The sequence below is a fragment of the Gopherus flavomarginatus genome, chromosome 5, assembly GCF_025201925.1.
Source record: "Gopherus flavomarginatus isolate rGopFla2 chromosome 5, rGopFla2.mat.asm, whole genome shotgun sequence".
In the NCBI taxonomy this organism is placed as follows: Eukaryota; Metazoa; Chordata; order Testudines; family Testudinidae; genus Gopherus; species Gopherus flavomarginatus.
Window position 1 is genome coordinate 67,938,284 of NC_066621.1, and position 20,222 is coordinate 67,958,505.

At 39.1% G+C, this 20,222-nt stretch overlaps 1 protein-coding gene across 10 annotated transcripts in view; it reads left to right on the top strand.

Moving 5' to 3' along the window:
- Positions 1–20,222, top strand: part of DCDC1 (doublecortin domain containing 1) — a 414,877-nt gene that overhangs the window by 334,678 nt on the left and 59,977 nt on the right. For all 10 annotated transcript variants that reach the window (XR_007774648.1, XR_007774649.1, XM_050954983.1 and 7 more), the window contains 6 exons: positions 3,022–3,145; positions 6,285–6,466; positions 10,601–10,711; positions 12,146–12,245; positions 13,709–13,844; positions 19,858–20,011. Coding sequence is in view for 8 of the 10 variants with exons in the window: in XM_050954983.1 (XP_050810940.1) it covers positions 3,022–3,145; positions 6,285–6,466; positions 10,601–10,711; positions 12,146–12,245; positions 13,709–13,844; positions 19,858–20,011 (807 nt within the window). In the remaining 2 variants the exon portion in view is untranslated. The remainder of the gene's footprint in view (positions 1–3,021; positions 3,146–6,284; positions 6,467–10,600; positions 10,712–12,145; positions 12,246–13,708; positions 13,845–19,857; positions 20,012–20,222) is intronic.

The following is a 20,222-nucleotide window of genomic DNA, read 5'->3' on the forward strand; positions in this document are numbered from 1 at the left end:
TATACGGTTTCATGAGCCATGGCATTAAGGGGTAAGTGGGGTCTCCAAGGATCACAATGGGCATTTCGACATCCCCGACTGTGATCTTGCAGTCTGGGAAAAAAGTCCCGGCCTGCAGCTTCCTGAACAGGCCACTGTTCCAAAAGATGCGTGCATCATGCACCTTTCCAGGCCATCCTGAGTAAATGTCAGTGAAACGCCCACGGTAATCCACAAGTACTTGGAGAACCACAGAGAAATACCCCCTTCCGATTAATGTACTCGGATGCCAGGTGGGGTGGTGCCAGAATAGGAATATGTGTCCCATCTATCGCCCCTCCACAGTTAGGGAAACCCATTTGTGCAAAGCCATCCACAATGTCCTGCACGTTCCCCAGAGTCACGGTTCTTCTTAGCAGGATGCGATTAATGGCTCTGCAAACTTGCATCAACACTATTCCAACAGTCGACTTTCCCACTCCAAACTGGTTCGCGACCGATCGGTAGCTGTCTGGAGTTGCCATCTTCCAGATTGCAGTAGCCACCCGCTTTTCCACTGGCAGGGCAGCTTTCAATCTCGTGTCCTTGCACCGCAGGGTGGGGGCGAGCTCCTCGCACAGTCCCATGAAAGTGGCTTTTCTCATCCAAAAGTTCTGCAGCCACTGCTCATCACCCCAGACTTGCAGGACGATGTGATCCCACCACTCAGTGCTTGTTTCCCGAGCCCAAATGCTGAGCACGTCCGTTACTGCCACAAGCAATTTAGTGTCTTGCACGTCAGGCAAATCAATATCATCACATGACTCCTCACTGTCACTTTGGAGCTGAAGGAATAGCTCAACTGCCAAACGTGATGTGCTGGCAACATTCATCAGCAAGGTCCTCAGCAGCTCAGGCTCCATTTCTAACAGAAATCGCGCTGCAGACTCACAATGGTGCCAAACTGCTGGGATCTGTAGCGATGCACCACGGGGCGTTGGGACAGGAAGCAGAATGACCCGCATCCTTCCGTTCCCTTCCCCACAACCCACAGCGCCAAAATGGGACGAGGTGCTCTGTGGGATAGCTGCCCACAATGCACCACTCCCAACAGCGCTGCAAATGCTGCAAATGTGGCCACACTGCAGCGCTGGTAGCTGTCAGTGTGGCCACACTGCAGCGCTGTCCCTACACAGCTGTACGAACACAGCTGTAACTCCCAGCACTGCACAAATGTAAATGTAGCCAGTATTTTTTGGAGTGAAATTGTACAAGGGCTTCAGCTGCTTCTATTGCAGGGTCTGGTAACCTTTCAGAAGTGGTGTGCCGAGTCTTCATTTATTCACTCTAATTTAAGGTTTCGCATGCCAGTAATACATTTTAACCCTTTTAAAAGGTCTCTTTCTATAAGTCTTTAATATATAACTAAACTACTGTTGTATGTAAAGTAAATAAGGTTTCAAAATGTTTAAGAAGCTTCATTTAAAATTAAATTAAAATGCAGAGCCCCCCAGAGCAGTGGCCAGGACCTGGGCAGTGTGAGTGCTACTGAAAATCAGCTTGTGTGCCACCTTCGGCACACGTGCCATAGGTTGCCTACCCTGCCATAGAACATTTGCTCTGCATTGCCACATTTCAATCTTTGTCATGGAGCTTTGATAAAATATCAAATATGATGGTTATGTACGCTTGTGTAACAAGTATACATGATCCTCTTATGTTGTTCTTTGAAATTTACTAGCTGAAATTGCTTTTATTATTTTTCTGTCATTTCATTTGCAAGTAATCCATGGGTACATTTTAATCTCAGTGGCCTCGGTTTTAACCAGCAGTCCCAGTTAAACCCACAGGAGGGCCTGATTCCCATTCTGTTTATTCCACTAATTCTTTCTAACAGCTCCTTTTGAAATGTAGAGTCTGTGTGCTGGAAATCACAGATAAACGATATTCTTTTTGGAAGATGTTATGATATTCAGAAATATAAAAGAGGGGATTTTAGGAAATCCGCATTATGTTACAAAGAAGAAGAGGAAGACAATGAGGATTCACAACCTGTAAGGACTTGCAGAAATTCATGAAACGCAAGAAAACTTCTTACTGACCCTGGCAGCTACCTCCCCATACAAAATACAAATTACTAAGAAAAAAATATATATACTTCGTTTCTATTCTACGGATTCTGTTCAGAATGAATAATCAAGATTATAAATCAAAATCTTCCATCATTTTAATAAACCTGGAATCTGGAATGCAAGTAAACCAAAGGAAGTTTTATGTTAAGATGTTGGACAATATATTGGATATTATGGCTGAAATTCAGGAGAGCATCTCTATTCAGAGAGTTATTGAAGTGTATTCTTAAATTTAAGTATATTCATAAGTCAAATTGGTGAGACTTAAGCACATTTGTTGATAAGCAGGTGCTTAAGCCCTTTCTATACTGGGGCCTATATTTGTATATTTATAAAGGATTATGCTTTGATTTTTTCTCTTTTTATATGAGCACCGTAATTACATTACATTCTGATGCATGTAGATAGTCGTTAATGGCATTTTAACCTTACAACTCATAGCTACTTATCGTTTACTTCAATGTGGTATGTAACTAGGCACAGTATGAAAACTGCTTTAATGGCTAACATGGTGTGCATTCCATCACTCTTAACGTTATGTATTCTCAAGGAACTATTCAAAGAGAAGGATCAAAACTCACATGAGAATTCCAGGCATTGATCCTGCAACTGAATGCAACTGTACACAGTCAATTGCAGGATCGTGGCCCAGTTGCAAAGCTCAAAAATCTGTCTCTGGCATGGGTCAAATCTGAATGTTCCAAGATTTGGGGAAGTTCAGATTGAGAGGTGGATTTCAAACCTCCAGGTTCAGGAGGTTTCTGCTCCAAGGTGTTAGCTCACCCATCTGAAGAGGTTGGATGCGCAAACCATATCCAGGATTTTGCTCTGCACCACCTCTGGAGAGAAAGTTGTAATTAAACTGCTCAAGAATTATTCACATTTGGAAATGTAATTCTAAAAAAAGAGATTCAACTTCATTTTTTTTCAGATGGGCTATAAAGCATGAAGGGACAACTAAACCAGGTCAGTGGAAACATTCCAAAGTGGAGAATCTGCTGTGGAATAAGCTGACATACATGTGGCCTATCCTTCCAAATGGAGAACTTAATGAGGTAATTTAATGCATTCAATAAATTACAACATATGGAGTAGTTTGTTTAGTTTGCTAAATATCCACTGAAGCTGAACAGATGTGATATACTGGCCAAGCACGCCATGCAAATTTCACCTTTTGGAAAAGAATAAATGAAAACAGATGCTGGTGCTAGTGCAAAAAATGTCTGTTGTTGTAATAAATTATTGCAAACTGAATGGAACTTTAAGATTTGTTCTACCAGTCTTTAATTCTGAAACACCAATACTTTAATAGAACACACATCCATGGCAATGTGCAATTCAATGTTTAGCTTTTCATAGAAAAGGTAATATTTACTTTATTTTTTCTTTTGGCTTTTATATTTTCATGATTGATTGTAGCAATACTCACCTTTGAGTCAAACAGTGGCTGGCAGTAAAAGGGACATTGCACAAGGCTGAATTTTTCTCCTAGAGATTATTCCTTAGGTCATACTTCAGATCTGTAGTACACCTCTACCCTGATATAATGCGACCCGATATAACACGAATTCGGATATAACGCGGTGAAGCAGCGTTCCGGGAGGGCAGGGCTGCGTACTCCAGCGGATCAAAGCAAGTTCAATATAACGCGGTTTCACCTATAACACAGTAAGATTTTTTTGGCTCCCGAGGACAGCATTATATTGGGATAGAGGTGTATGTACTTTCAATTTTTTTAAACTTTAGCTGGTTTTATTGGTATTCAGTTATTTTAAATGATAGCAGCATTTTTTGTTTGGTTGGTTGTTTTGAAAAACAAACAAAGGCCCAGTTCTGCCACCTGTAACACGTAAATCAATGTGTCTAGTTATGGAGTAAGGAACTACTTAGAATGACTTAGTGTGGTAGAACTGGACCCTAAATGAAACAGTATTCAGCCATACTGGACCTAGACATAGCAGATTGTTTTTTGTTGATGAAAAATAAACTTCATCAGGAATTAAAATGAAAGTTGTCCGTTCCTCTAAGTGAACATTATCTGTCAGGCTGCAGAGTGCTGTTAGCCACCAGTGACTCTCATGAATTTGGTACAAGTGTATTAATATTGACAAAGCAAAAGTTGAAGATTCCATCCCCTCTATTATAAATATATGAAAATCAGGATTTAAATCCTAGACTAGCAAAGGGAACTTTGAAGACAGGGGAAGGTATTTATAGACTAAACTATTCAGAACTTTATTAGATTTCAAACAGATTTTTATTTTTTTTTAAATCTACAATATTCACAGTATTTACCAATCAAAAAATTAAAGATGAGGCATCTGTTCTTAATGAAAGGCAGTATTTCTACTGTATTAAAACAGTTCAATATATATATATCTAGTGGAACTGGTGAACTATATATAGTACCAATTCCTAGTTCAGTAACGCCCAGCAGGATATGGCCTGGGAAGGGATATATCTTTTCCTTAAAAAAAATAAATTAGGTAGGAAATGAAATGCCAAAAAATAGAGAATGCAGCATTAAATTGTGAGATCAAGTACTAAAAATATGGCATTCCAGCAGCTAAGTATGGTCTAGCAACATTAACTTGATGCACTGTACTTATGTTCCTGTAACGATTGACTCTTTGTTGCTCTTTCATTGTATCATCTCCAAAGTCCTCATTTGGTGGCCCTAATCTCAAATTAATCCAGATAACACTGGCCCTTTGTCAACTCTTGACCTGTTTGGGACCTTCTGGACCTCCTCCTTCCTCCGGTAATTAATTCAACAGCATGATCTCGGAGTCCTGCTGCTGCCTGCCACTGTTGCCCTCTATTATAATCCTGGGGTGATCTCAGATGGAATCTCTTGGGACCCCCAGCCCTGCATAGCCATGTAACCATGGCAGGCTTCTCTGCCAACTCTTTGCAACTGCTAATGAAGCATGAGTGGGAGGTCAGGTTGAAGGGGCAGGGTTTATATAACCTCCACACCTCAGCTGCACAAGGATCAATGACTTATTGAACCCCACCAACTCAGCTGATACTGCTAGTCCAGAAAAGGCCTCCCTCTTCCTCCCCACCTTGAGGTGCATGCTGCGCTCAAATTGTAGTCTGTGGCCACTGGAGAACTGCAGATATCAGACAGATCACATGCTGGTTCCTCTTGCTTGTTTTTTATAGCTCTGCTTCCTCAGGTGTCTAGGCTCTTAATTGGGGGAAAAAAAGTCTGGATGCCCCAAGAAGTAACTGGAAACAAAGAGGAGAGACAACTTAGCAACCTGCCCTTTGGCAGAATCTCTCAAGTATGGCACTCCTGAGCACCAACAATCAGTCAGGAGCTGCCCATCAGAGAGAAATCAGGTGTCAATAATGGAAATTGAAAGGAATATCCAGGGGAAGAGGGAACTAGGTAGCTGGGCAGCATATCCAGGAGATGAAAGAGGAAAAGTAGGAACAAAATAATGTGAGAGGGGGAGAGGAAGTGAAGATCAAAAGGAGACAGTGTGATTAATAAAGGGGGAAAACACTTATTCTTAGACATTTTCCTAATAATACTTTCTCATTGAAGTGATTGTTGTAGTTGTTACAAGGATACTGTGCAATCACATGGAGGTTTTCCATGAAATAGTATAGGCCCTGATGCTGAAGAGACTTTCATATGTGCTTAATTTAAATATTACAACCTAATGGGACTACTCACAGTAAGAAAGTTACTTTCATACGTGTTTACAAGATCAGGACCATAGTTATTAAGATGTGTTCTATACGGTGGAAAAATAATAAAAAATCCTACTTTAACACAATCCCACCTTCCCAAACTACAGAGAAGCTTTGGTCATTCATGTCTGAGGTTTATTATATACTGATAAAGGGCATCTGATTCAGACTATTGACAGACTCCAGCATTCTTTCTCCCTTTCTTTGTTCCACTGAGAACTCTGAGGATTTTGTCATTTTTTCCCTTCCAAGATTGAGAAGCCAGAACTCCATAGCTGCATAAGTGCTTTTGGAAATATTTAATTTTGTCTGTCTTTCCATCTATGAGGTTCTTATACCTCAGCCATCAATGAACTTTACTAAGGTTAACTTTAAAAACATTTAAATGGTTTGTGTAACAATATAAAAACCAAAATAACAAAATTCTTGCTGGATTAAACTCAATTACATGTATTAAACTCAATTAATATTTTGCTATTTTATTTAAAGGATTTTGACTGGCCAATTGAGGGATTGCTGGTTCCAAACAGTCCTTCACTTAAGAAACCAGCTGGCAAAAAGTCAGATTGGTACATACCTATGAGACTGAGAGCTTTGCACAATGGAGACAGAGACAAAAGCAAGGCTATCACCATCATTGGACCTGATGTTACAAATATGCTAAACAGACAGTAAGGAAATAGCAATTTATTTTAATAATGTCATAAAGTAAATAATTTCTTAAGACATATGGTTCACTTTAACTTGCGTATATCTCCACTTAGAATAACTTTACAATGTGTTACTAATAATTTAACCAAGAATTTATACAAAAGTAACAGTACAGTCTCTCAAAACAACTACTTTTCTTACTTTGAAATAGTAAAGAAAAAATTAACGCACTATTTATTAATTAATTCAGACTAATTTATGCTGAGAATTCTTCTTTGGTCATTAACCTATGATGTGTGACCTTAAATTGTCAAAGGCCTGCTTGCTCAAAGTCTGTTGCTGACAGTACATTATGCTGCTGTGCAGGGAGACCCAAGTTTATTAGCAGCTTCTTTTTATTGAAGCCAGAATGCAAGACTGAGCTTATGCATTCGTTATCTGGGAAGATGCAAGCCACACTGGTGTTTTAGAACTTCCTGCTTTATGACTGACTAGGTAGCACTGTTTAAAATCATGGAGATCAGAATCCTCTATTTGGCCTGAAATGGGTAGGTTATGGAAAGCGACACAGCAAGATTCTCCACCTCACACTAATAGATGACAGCGTCTGCTTCTGTCAATTGGCATAGGTTCATTGATATCAGAAGAGTTACACTGAGTGACACCAGCTGAAAATCTGGCTCATGTGTTTCTATCCTGACCTAGTAAAACCACCTCTAGGAATTGTAGAGGCTAGCTCTGGCATGTAACCTATGAAATATTTGACCTCTCCACCTGAACAGCTACCAGGACACACATTGTGAAAGTATTTTTTAGTATGTTGACATCCATTAGCTTGGAAATTAACTGAAACCTTCAATGCATTTCATGTAGAATAGGCTCCTGAACAACTAGATTTGAAGCAGTAATCTAGAAATGAAAGGCTGTGTTTGCTTTTCCGTATCTTCTGGAAAAACAGACAAACTACCTTTGTCTTGCTATCTTATCAAAGTTAAGACCAAGACCACATGATAGTGATTCTATCCAGTAGTAGTGAGAAAAGTGGAGAATGAATGAATAGAAGTCCATACTGACGGGTTTTCTCTGGATCATCATTTGAGATGAAACCAGAATGGCAGAGGAAATTTGAAAGCGTGGGGGAGTATTGATAAAAATGTCGGGGGAGGGGGGGAGAGTTACCAGTATTTATCATGAGATAGTTACCTTTGTTGACATTTACTTTGTCATGAAACAATTAATTCTCTGACATAACAAGTGATTTCATGATGACCACATCTTTGTTGGATGTAGTTGTATAAGTCTTGTGTCGTGAAAATCTGCAGTCAGCTATTCAAATGATTGTTTAGCGCTGAAATAGTTATTTAAAAATGCTTTTTAGGAAAATACTGAAAAAAATATCTTTGCTTTCTAATATGTATATGAATAAAATGTCTTGAAACAATACCAATTATATTTGGTAAAAAGAACATAATTTCTATTTTCATTTTATATGACAAAAGGATAGTAATTCATAACTCATTTAAAAGCTTTGATATAAAGAATAAGTTAAATACATTGTTTCTCATATTGTTAGCAAAGATGTTACCTTTTGACCTTTCTTTTTGAGGTTTTTAGAACATTTGATGCTTCTGATAATAGTTTAATATTATTTTCTTCACATTGATTAAATATAGTTCATACATCACTGAACAGTGAGTAATATTCAGATAGACTGTCCACTGAGTTGCCTGCAAAAATGATAAAGTAAAAAATTAATTTTCAAAGTAAAGTCAAGCCTGAAATTGAAATCTTTGAGGCATACATTTCATAATTAGTTCATTCCACTATATCTAAAATGTGAGTATAGTGCTCTTAAAATAGTTCAGATCTTTTTTACATAGAAAGTTAATGAATAATCCTAAATTTCTGACTTTTTTTATTGTTTACCCTTTCTGAAATCATCTCTGAAGCTCTACCAAAGTGCTTACTTTTTATGAAGCTGTTGAATAAGGTCATTTGAAATAGAAAAACTGATCATCACAACCACTGAAGTGAATGGGACTACTCACATATTTAGGATTAAGTATGTGCAAAAACTTTTGCATGGTCAGGGCCCTGGTCTCCACACAATATATTGTTGTCATTTTATGCTAATGTCCTATGTGGTCCTTCCTTCACAAGGCAATGATACTAGATAATGTGTCATTCTGATTTTGACATTTGCCAAACACTAATGTTTAATGTATTTTGAAATTATGGCAACATTTTTCCCAGTGTAAAGTATTATAACTTAACTTGTAGAATGCTGAGAAAAAAATTATGCATCCTCAGAGTTCTACACTAAGGGAATGGAACTAAGAAGACAGGCTCCAGTCTTTGCCTCATCTCCCATGATTAGCTCCATGACAAGCACCACAAGATCTTACTTTCCCCAAATAGGCAGAGAGCTTCATGCTTCCCACCCATTTCTGTCTGTCATCTCACTTTACTGGCTGCTTCTCCACTTCAGGCCTGACCTCCTGATGGCCCACCTGCTACCCCCCCCCCACCCCCCGACCTCCACCATGAGAGGGGAAGGAGGTACTTTCCAGCAAGGGAAACAGATCAAAATTAGCTCTTTCTAAGTTTTCTGACTTGTCCTGCCTATCAGCAGCCAGAAACTTCTTTCCTCCTCAGCCTAGTGCTTCCTTGTCAATCCACAAACTACATTAGGAAACTGGAAATCTAAACATCTATAAATTAATTAGTGTCCTCAAGGTTTGCCACTAGGTTCATTAATTTATGCTCACATCAATAGGTAACTCAGGGTATTTCAGACTGTTAGGTGACCTGACATATATAAATGTTATAAATACTGTGTGTAAACTATGGATGGAAGCAAAGAATGAATCTTTCAGAGCAGGAACCTGCCTTCTTATATTTTGGCAAAGCCACTGTACAATTATGGCAATGTATAAATAATAATATTGCACCGTATTTCTGCTTCAACTGAATTTCACTGTTTGTGTGCATTTATTCTGAGTCAAACACACTATTAGTTCACTATGGATTCTGTGGTTGAATAAATCTAAATCTAACTATTTTAAGAGTGATTTGTAATATGAGTTGCCCTCCTGCTGAGGAGCTTCCATTTGTTGTAAAATGACCCAAATTACTTTTTTATTGATTGGCTGATTCTTTATGTGATATGGCTATGCTTGTAGTATTCATGCACACGCTCCCATACAGTGGACTCCATTATTTATTTTACTATTTTGATTGATAGCAAAGTAAAAAGCATATTCTGAGAAATATACCTCATCTTTTACTGCTAGTTACCACACTAGAGTGTCTGAGATACTGCACTAATTCCCTATGATTACAATAGGAAATAATAAGGAAGTGTATGGCATTATGGTAATTTGGTAAATGTTGATATTTTCATGGTGACAGTTTTACTTAACACATGCTGCATGAGCTAGCAGAAATGCTCACAGATATTCTTCCTTCAGTCTCTGTCCTTTATTGGCAAAAATGGATGTTAAATTCAAATGTATTGGGACCAATTTAAGTTCAGGTGCAAGCAAGTAAGCATGACTCTATTGAAGTCAATTAAGTTGTGCCTATTTATACTGGGCTAAATCTAGTTAAGGATTTACAAATTTTCTCACATTAAAATGCTGTCTAAGCCTTTTGGGGTTTGTCGTCATCTCCACTTATACGATTTAGGGCATAAATCCCCATGAAATGAGAACAGATCAATATTAGACATATTGGGAATTCACACAAGAAAATACTAAATTAGCAATTCAATTCAGGGTAGATTTTGATCTCAGATACACCAGTGTTAATTTGTAGTAATTCTGCTGATTAGATTTACATTGTTGTAATAGAGACCACTGATATTGTACTCTGACAAATTCAAATTCTCTCAGATTCTAGTATGCAATAAAGCTTTGCATTTGATTGGCAACCATGTATAAAAATCCAGTTTTCACAAATGTGTGACTAAGTTCATTGTAAAACTTACCAAATTAGATACATAGGGATGTTTTGTTTTTCTGTGTAAAGAGTGCTCCTGACCCTGAAAAACGCACAAGTGGATCCTTTCACACTTTTGAGTCTCTTGACCAGACTGCACTCGCGTAACTGAGAGTTTGCACACTGCCAATTAAAAGTGTATTCATTTGCTTTAGAAATATTCATCCCGAAAAGAAACAGAAAACAAAGGAGAACCAGAAAATGCATTCTGATGAAGACCCTGGAATGGAGATATACAAGATAGAATTTCAGCACTTTTTGGACAAGTAAACATTCAAATGCATATATTATTTTCCATTAATATATTGATATCCCTGTCATACTGGAATTGTCTTTAGAGAAATTATACTAGAAATAGATTTATCCTATTGTAAATACATTTTATAAATTAAATGAAAGCCAGATAATTTCTATGAAACCTATCACCTAGAGCACAATAACTCCTTGTTATCTGCAGGAGCGGCGTCAGGGTTTTTGGCGCACTAGGCACAGGGCCAGCTTACCGGTCCTGCGGCTCTGGTGGACCTGCCTCAGGCGTGCCTGCAGATGCTCCACCGGAGCCGCGGAACCAGCGGACCCTCTGCAGGCACGCCTGCGGGAGGTCCACCGGAGCAGTCTGCTGCCCTTCCAAATCGTGGTGCCCTAGACGACCGCCTAGGTCGCCTAAATGGAAGCGCCTGCTCTGGTTATCTGTATTTAAAACTTGCAAATGTGCATTTTTATACTAAAAATGAAGGCAATACCATGTAGACATTTTTGAGTGTGATAGCCATTTCTATTCAGAAGACTGAATCATAGAATGTAAGGGTTGGAAGGGAGCTCAGGGAAGGGACCCCCTGCTCAAAGCAGGACCAATCCCCAGGCAGATTTGTATGCCAGTTCTCTAAATGGCCCTCTCAAGGATTGAACTCACAACCCACATGTCCCAAACCTCATTGTTTATATCTATAGTTTATGTCCCACAACCTACTCAGGAAAAGAGTAGTGTCACTATTGTAGTTCACTTTAAAATCATCTAATACAATTGCTTTATGTGTTTTCATTCATATACTTTTATTTCTAAATAACCTTATAAAAGGTAATGGATACAGTGGTTTTGATTAAAGGTGAAAACATATCATTTTAAAAAACATTAGTAGTAAGCACATAACCCCCTGTTTAGGAAAACGCTTAAGTCCATCCCTGTTCAGGACTGCATTTCAGTATGTGCTTAAGTGCTGTCCTAAATCAGGGCCAGAGGACAAGATCCAAAGGCCATTCAAGACAACAGTAGTATTCCCATTGACTTGAATGGATTTTGAATCATAGTAGTATAAAGGAGAGATGTCAGTTGAAAACATAGAAAATACATTTTATGTTGCCATTTTAATGGGAAAAATTAAAGCAAGACTCATTGGAGTATATTCTTATCTCATAGTTCAAATGCTTTAATATGATACACCTATTAAAATTAGCTAGGTTGAGTACTTCCCTCATTATCCTGTGGCTAAGTCAGCTAAAAGTACCTAAGTTCTAAAAGTGCTAAGTTTATGTCAGTGTTTAACAATATGCTTAATAATTGTTTTTACATTTGCAAATATTCTTTGTAATTGAAAAATTTTGAAAGGATGTATACAGAACTTGAATGATTACAGTATCTGTACTATAATATCCCCATATCCAGCATATTTAGAAGGTATGTCTGTTTTCCATTATTAAAGATGTACTGCAATGTTGAATTTACCTGCTGCTGCTCGAAGATTGTTCACTGAAAAAGGCGTGGAACTCTTTCTTTTGAAAGGTCTTGAGAGAGATGAGCTGGTAAGAAAGATTTTATAAGATAGCAACTCAAGTAATAATATTAATTCAGAATGCTGGGGACACTATCTTACATTAACTCTTTGTTTGTGTGTGCTATGGCATACAGTGGGCCCAGTTAGCAGCATTTGATTCAGTGGCTGACTCTACTCACTTCTTTCTCCCCTTCCCCACTCATTAAGGCATCATCACCACTTGTGGATTAATAAACAACAATTAAACAACGATCTCAGTTTCTAAACAATTTAAAGTAATCCATGCAGTCAAAAATACAGAAACTACAACCCCATTTCCCAAAAACTTACCTTTATCTCATACAGTATGAAATAATGGCCGTTATGACCAATGTCTGTTCATATTGTCTCTGGACCTGCAAGCCAAAAGAACTGGCTTTTACTTAAGAGTGTTACCTGGCTTTTACCTGAGGACTGAGGGATTTGTTACCTGGCTTTTACCTTGAAGTGTTTCCATTGTCAAAGCACTTTCTAATGGGAAAACCAAAGTAGAATAGCACCTTGTAGGATGGCATCTTTAGATGCATCATTACATTGTCAAGATGGCAGCTTTCTACCGTATTTGATGCTGGCTTCCTATTGAATTCATGTTTTTTTTAATTGTGTTTAAAATAATGTTACTGATTTTTCATTATATAATTCCGATAACTTCATTGGATATAATTATCAGAATCTTCTCTATATTTTAAAGTATTTCTAGACTAGGGAAATCCTAGGTGTAACTCCCTTTGACTTCAATAGTGCCAGAATTTAATCATAGGTGTTAAACCTGCAAGGGGATCTGAACCCCTGCACCTGTGCAGACTCCTGTAGCTGCAAGGTCAATATTAACAGATCCTGATGAAAAATCGGGACCTTAGTTTGCATAATAAAATGCAGCCCCAGTCAGTGAAGTACCATGAAAATGGCAGTTTCCTTTAAAACATCTAACAGACCTAAGCAATGAATGGAGATTCTGAAATAGTGCCAGGGATTTCTGAAAACTGCTTTGAAATTGTGTTTTCTTGGGGAGGGGAGGGGTGAGAGAGAGAGAGAGAGAATTAGGTGTCTAAGGTAGAAGAATTAAGCGCTAGTGGTTTCTTGTATGTCCACAGTGCCATATGACCTTGACTTGAATATACTCTATAAATTCAGCTGTACTGACAATCTTAAAATGTCCTTTAAACTTGAAAGCATAATTTTTGACATCTTGTTTTTAAGACAAATTGTCCTCTCCTTTTTAATTCAACGTTTAATGCAAAAGAACTACTTTTCAATTATCTTGATTGTTAGATTTCACTGATATTTTTTAAATATCTGTATTATTAATATTTCATTTTTACTATGGGAACCAAGTGATAAGTGAGCTATTATTAGTATGTTTTCACAGTCATAATTATATTATGTATTGAACATAGTATTTGATATCTCCTCATGAATGTGAAGCTAATAAACAAGTTGTCTTTGTTACAGGTGTATGTGTCATGTGGAGAACCATGGATTGATCCACGCTTGACTATGGCTCAGCACAAAAAACGTCTCCTACTCAATAATTTAACGTCAGATATATCTGCAATTCATGCCTACTGTATCATGCGTAACCCTGAAAGTAAGCATTTAGTTATTTTAGTTCATTACTGCACTTGGGAATTATTGTCTCAATGTGTCCTCATCATATTTTTGGGGAAATAGCTGCTTTTGTGTAAAAATGTCTGAGTGTTAAAATCAGTATTGCAGGTGTAGATGAGAGAAATAACTTGCACTTGTATATATAAGGATCTCACAGCAACCAATAAACATTAAATAAGAGTAGTATTATACCCATTTTAGAAATGGCTAAATTGAGGTAGAATGAGGTTATATGGTTTGTGTAAGGTCACAGACAGCAAGTCAGTGGCACAGCCAAGATTAGAACCCAGTAGTCCTGTATTCCCGGTCCTCAATTCTGTATACTGAAGTATACTCTCAGAATAACCGTCTGTAGAGAAAGACACATATAATTTTACTTTTATTCATAGGAGTTTATGGACAATAAAGTCCATCATGAAAGAAAAATCAAAGTAATTCACATGCCCATCTAAAATTAGTGTAAGAGAGCCCCCCCTCCAATTTTGCATATTGGCTAATCCTTTTTGCCATCTCCAATACTGAAACTATTAATTGGATCACTACCAATAGAAGTAGCCTTTCTCCCACTCCACTTGAAAATATTAAGGTTCTCCCACCCTCTTGTCCATCAGTGGTTTAATCTTTCTTTTCTAAGTATCTAGTCATGTAAACCAGTGTTTTCTGCAGTAGTCTCCATACGTGGCACATATATTTGTACTTTCCATCTCATTTGATTGCCAGTGTTTATGTAGGATATCCAGTTTGTGTGGATATTAACTTCCCCTGTAGGCATGATCTGCTTGCATAGTTGTGATTGTCTGAAATGTGTACTTGTTTCCGAATTTGGATACTAGCAAAGCTTTGGAAGTTGTGTATTGCTGCAGGAATTAGATCAGCATTGGTGGGGTTAAATTACAGGGATTTGGGGAGTTTAGACAATATACTCACCATGTCATGCCTCTAGGGGTTGGATCCAAAGGAAATCCAATATATGCACAAAATTTGGAGGTATCCCATTTAGTACCATACATAGGATTAAAGGCATGTTCAGGCCAAGACTGGCTGCCCTGTTCGTGACAGGGTCTTTAGAACTAAAGTGAAACTCCGCTATAATGCAAATTTGGATATAATGCAATCACAAGGTGGCTTCCGCTGCCCCAAGCAGAAAAAAAAAAAGAAGAAAAAAGCAGCTGGAGTACTTCTGAAGCAACAAAAAAAAAAAAAGAAAAGAAATGTGCTTTCCCCATTGCCTCTTCTCTCCTACCCCTGCTTCCCCTTTTGGCAAGAAGAGCCGTTCTCCCCAGCTGCTTCTCGCTTTTCCCCTGCCCCTTGCATGTCTCCTCTGCTCTCCTCAAGTGTTTGCCTCTCTCTCTGCATGGCTGAGAGCCCCTGCTGCTGAAGCAGGCTGGCAGCTTGGAAGGATGCTGCAGAAACAGTGGCACAAACTCTTCTCTGAATATCAGCAACTCCTCAGTGTCAAATGCTGCAATCAGCTCTCTGAGTGGAGGGGAATCATCTGAGCACCTTTGTACAGATCTCTCGAGAGCCACTCCAGCCCGTCTGCCAGGTCCCAAAACTCCAGTTTTCAAAGGTGGTTCTGGCTCGTTTAATAGGTTGATTAGCTTGTGCTGTCACTAGTTATTGCTACACCCTTTCAGTTACCATTATGGGCAGTTCACAAATGCAAGTCGTTTTCTGCCCAAGAGAAATTGACCGGCTTGAAACTGACCAGCTTGAAACGGTAATTTTCATAACCCCGCTATAACATGAGCCTACATTTATCACGATCAAATTTTTTGGACCCCAATTATCACATTATAGCGGGGTTTCACTGTATCTTTTTTATGTTCAATGATAAAACTACAGCATCCTCGGCTACTTTAAACACTAAAGGGAAACCATCTCCAATACGTCTATTAGTCTATAAGGTGCAACAGAACTCTTCGCTGCTTTTACAGATCCAGACTAACACGAGTACCCCTCTGATACTTGACATCTTCATTGGTGTCTGCTCTTGGCAATAAATATTTAATATTAATGTAAAGAAAGCCAAATATGAATTAATTATTAATAATTATTACTATTATTATTTTATTATAAGACATCCATATAGGATTAACATCACGTAATAGAAATATATGTACTACATAGTGCATAAAGGTTATATTCTCCAAAGCCTTACCCATGCAAACAGTATGAGCAGTACCAATGATGTCTCACATGACTAAGAGTTTGCAGGAATAGGTTCTAAACAATAACTATAGTTATAGTTAATAACTATAATTCAGTAACCAACTGGTATCTAATTAATAATCAAGAATTGTCATACCTTATTAAACAGAAAGCTAAGTATACTTTACATACAGTGTAATAACGTCTTAGCAAAAAGTGTACAGAAGTTATTAGCAAATAAGTCTTTGAAAAAAGTAATTTTAACATATATCTAAAACACCAGTTTATTAGTTAAGCCTTCTGGGTGTATTAACTTTCTCAAGTATTGCCTTTCAGGGTGGTGTGGAACTGATGCCTCCCTGACTCTGACCCACCTCTTCCCCAAACATAGATCCACCATACTGCAGAGGGGACTGATCCTTCTCTGCTAATTCATAAACCAGCCCAAATTTCTGACCTTTAAGGATTTAGTTCATTTTTTCAGATAAAAATATTACCCACTTCTCAGGATCAACCTCTGCATCAGGTCTGAAACACAGAGTCCTTTGTTAAATAAAGAGCAATACCCACATTAGTAGTTTGCTATTGTGTTTACATAAGGCCAACTGGGTCTCAAACTTGCAGAGCTGGTAGGCAGCAGACCACACCATACTACCACCCAGCAGCAACTGTAAGTAGTTTGTGCTCCACTACTCATGACCATCTGAGGACACAGACACAGGGGAAGTCCCACTTCAAGGGGTCAAACAGGCAGCAGCCTCATGGCTCCTGGTAGACTCCCTGCCCTATATAAACCTAAGGGGCATTTCAGGCAGTGTCCAGGCAACAGTGTGTATTTCTTGGCTTTGACCTTACCTCCTAACCAGACCCTGAACTGAGACTTGGACTCTGATCCTTGGTATATACCCCTGCCTGGAACTTGACTACAGATTCCTCTTCTACTGTTAGCCTCAGGTTTGATCCTCCTCTGACCCAGTCCCAGCTGCCCAAGTCAGGATGCTGACATTTCAGAGCCAGAAATGTTTAGACATTAAGTAAATACATAATATTTTTAAATATTGATAAAAATAAGTTGTTAAGCTGAAAGGGGAACTAATAACTTGTGCAATATGTATAATGTATAGATGTTCTATGTGGTATAGTTATACTGCTACCTTTGGACTGCAGAAAAATGAGGATTCTTGTACTATGCCATAATGAATATGGCTTTTTTCCTTATATAAAAATAACTCTCGTCTCGGGGGAAAATGTTTAAGTGTATGAACGAAGGTAAGTCTCTGTTTTACAATATAGAGGAGAAATAGTTACTAAAAAGTAATCTTAATACCTATGAACCATTGAAGTAGTAAACAGGGTGGTATATTGAGTGCTTAAAGCACAGGAACCGAAAGCTAAAAGATCAGAATTCTACTCTCAGATGTGTCACTGTCTTGCAGTGTGAATTTGGACAAGTCACTTAATCTGCCTGTGGCTTGGTTCCATATCTGTGAAATAAATACTTATTTCCTTCACAGGTATAGTGTGAGACTTAACTGATTAATGAAAAAAGAACAGGAGTACTAGGTGCCACAAGTACTCCTGTTCTTTTTGTGAATACAAACTAACACGGCTGCTATTCTGTTAACTGATTAATGTTTCTAAATTGTTTGAGATCCTTGGGTGGAAGGTGCTACAGAAGTGCTATGCCCTTGATGCATGTGGAACTCTCATTATCAGTAAAGAAACCAATAGATAGACAATGCTTTACAGAGTTAAGGATACAATTACAAAGTTATAATGAAAAAATATAGCAGAGAGAGACAAATTACGAGACAGTGGGATGGGGTCTACAAACCTGCACACAAAATACAGGCAGGAAGGGGTTAAGAATCCTCCCAGTCTGCCCACACCAAAAATAGCCTCTCTCTGGCTCAACTGTGAGAAATCTCAGTTGTGGAAAGAGACACCCCCAGCTGCTGTAGCTAACGAGGGCAGGCCTAAGTATAAAAATGGAAGAAGCAGAAGCAAAGGGTAGAAGAGGTTTAAGGGAGAAATAAAAATCTGCCAGAGGAGCTCGCATCATTGATGATGATTGTGAAGCTTGGTTGAGGTGGAGGAGTCAGAGGGTGGGATATTTCTCTTAAAGCAAAATGATGAACTAGCAATTGGCTGAGCCCTCAAAGGTTAACTCTCTCACTCTACAAGGCAGCAGGAATGGAGGGAAAGGAGACATTGCAAACAGAGACACACATGGTATGTGTGAGAGAGAGAGATGTGCATTTGCCCTTTGAGTACATTGCCTTGTTAATTAGATCAGCTTGTTGAGACTGCAGCTACTGCAAGCTCTCTCCGTCCTGAGCCCTGGTGTGTCCCCCCTGCTCTATGGAAGATGGGGTAAGCAGGATGAAGGAGCAAGGGGCGAGGGGGACACCCTGACTTTAGCCTCCCTCTTCCTTTCCTGCCCCCCCGCACAGCAAGCAAGAGTCTTGGAGAGCAGCTCCAAGGCAGAGGGCAGGAGCAGCACATGGCAGTGGAAGGAGGGACAGCTGAACTGCAGGCAGCTGCTGCACAGGGAACTTAGGGGAGGGGGGAGCTGATAGAGGGGCTTCTGGTCAACCCTGGTTCCAAGCCCCCACCAGCTAGCTGCAACAGGCTGCTCTTCCTGCAAGCAGTAGACAAAGCAAGCGATGCCAAACAACGTTAGAAGGGAGCATTGCACAACTTTAAACGAGCATGTTCCCTAATTGATCAGCAACGTAACAATGAAACAACATTAACTGGGACAACTTTAAGTGAGGGGTTACTGTAAATCCTTGGAGACACCAGGAGAATAGGTGGAGGTGAAATCCCTGAGAACTAAGGGTTTTTTTTAACTCGTTTATTTTATGTTTATGTTCTTTTGCCTTTTTTTGTTGATTTGATTTAACCCGCTGCTGCTTGGGCCCATGACAGACCTAGGCTACTCAAACTGGGACTTTGCACAAGGTGGTTACATTAGTGTAAATTGGGAGTATTGCATTATCAGTGATTGATGCTAGTGTAGGATCAGAATCTGGACTTCAGAATTTGGCCAAAAGAGAAAAGATATGAAAAAGAAAATGTTAGAGAGCTGTCTGGAAATGTATGTCAAACTGGTGAAATAGATCAGCATTCTTAAACCATGATTGAATTTAATGAGCATTTCAGTATTTTTCCTCAAGTGTTAATACAAGCAAAACAAAAAACCCTACACAATATAATCTCCATTCCTTTAAGTTATGCTAACATGCTAGCTACTTTTTGTGATTAGACTTATATTATAATCAGTGGTGCAAGTGGAATCCATTTTTTACCGGTACATGGCGGGGGGCAGGGGCAGCAGCTAACAGGGGGTAAATGACCTTCTCACTTGACCCTCCATTTGAATCTTCCCTGCCCTGCCCCCAGCCTGGGGCCCCCACACTCTCCCTGTTCCCTCCCCATGATCCACCCCCCCTTATCTGGGATGGGTGGGAGGGCTCTGTCCTCCTCCTGCTGCATCAGAGACTTTGGAATTGGAGCGGTGAAAGGAGCAGAACATGGGACCACTGGGCAGCCCCATGCCCGCAGCTTCCCTTGTGCAGCTCTACCACCCCCACCCTTCCACACAGGGTCTCCTCCGTCTGTACAGCAGCCCCGCTAGAGGACAGGGCTGGGGCAGTACAGCTGTGCCAGAGGAGTTCCCAGCACGTTCTGCTCCTCCTGTGTCTTTCCGGTACGCCGTAGCAGCTATAAATATCTTGCTGGTACAGCATACCGGACCGGACCGCCCTACTTGCACTGCTGATTATAATGGTGTAAATATACAATATTTTGCAGAAAATATTATGTAAACTTGCATTTAGTTCTAGTTTTAGGAGTAAGAAGCAATATTGCTGCTGGAGCCAAACTTTGTGTGGATAGATGTCTTGTGGCTTTTGAAGAAGAAAAACTAACTGAGGAGCTGCAGGAAAATCAAACAGAAGAAATGTTTCTGAATATAAAAGATGATTCAGATCTGTAAGTAATCCAAAATATCTTCATAACAGCTGTATTACATAAATGTAGGTATAAGCAGAAATAGATACATAAAATATACCATTGCAAGTGCTTATAAAATCACTACCATTGTAATGAATGTGTGCTATTCATATTTGTAAGTGATAGGCATACTAGAAGAAAAGACTTTAGTTGAACATCCAGGTTGTAGCTGTTTACATATTTTCAAATT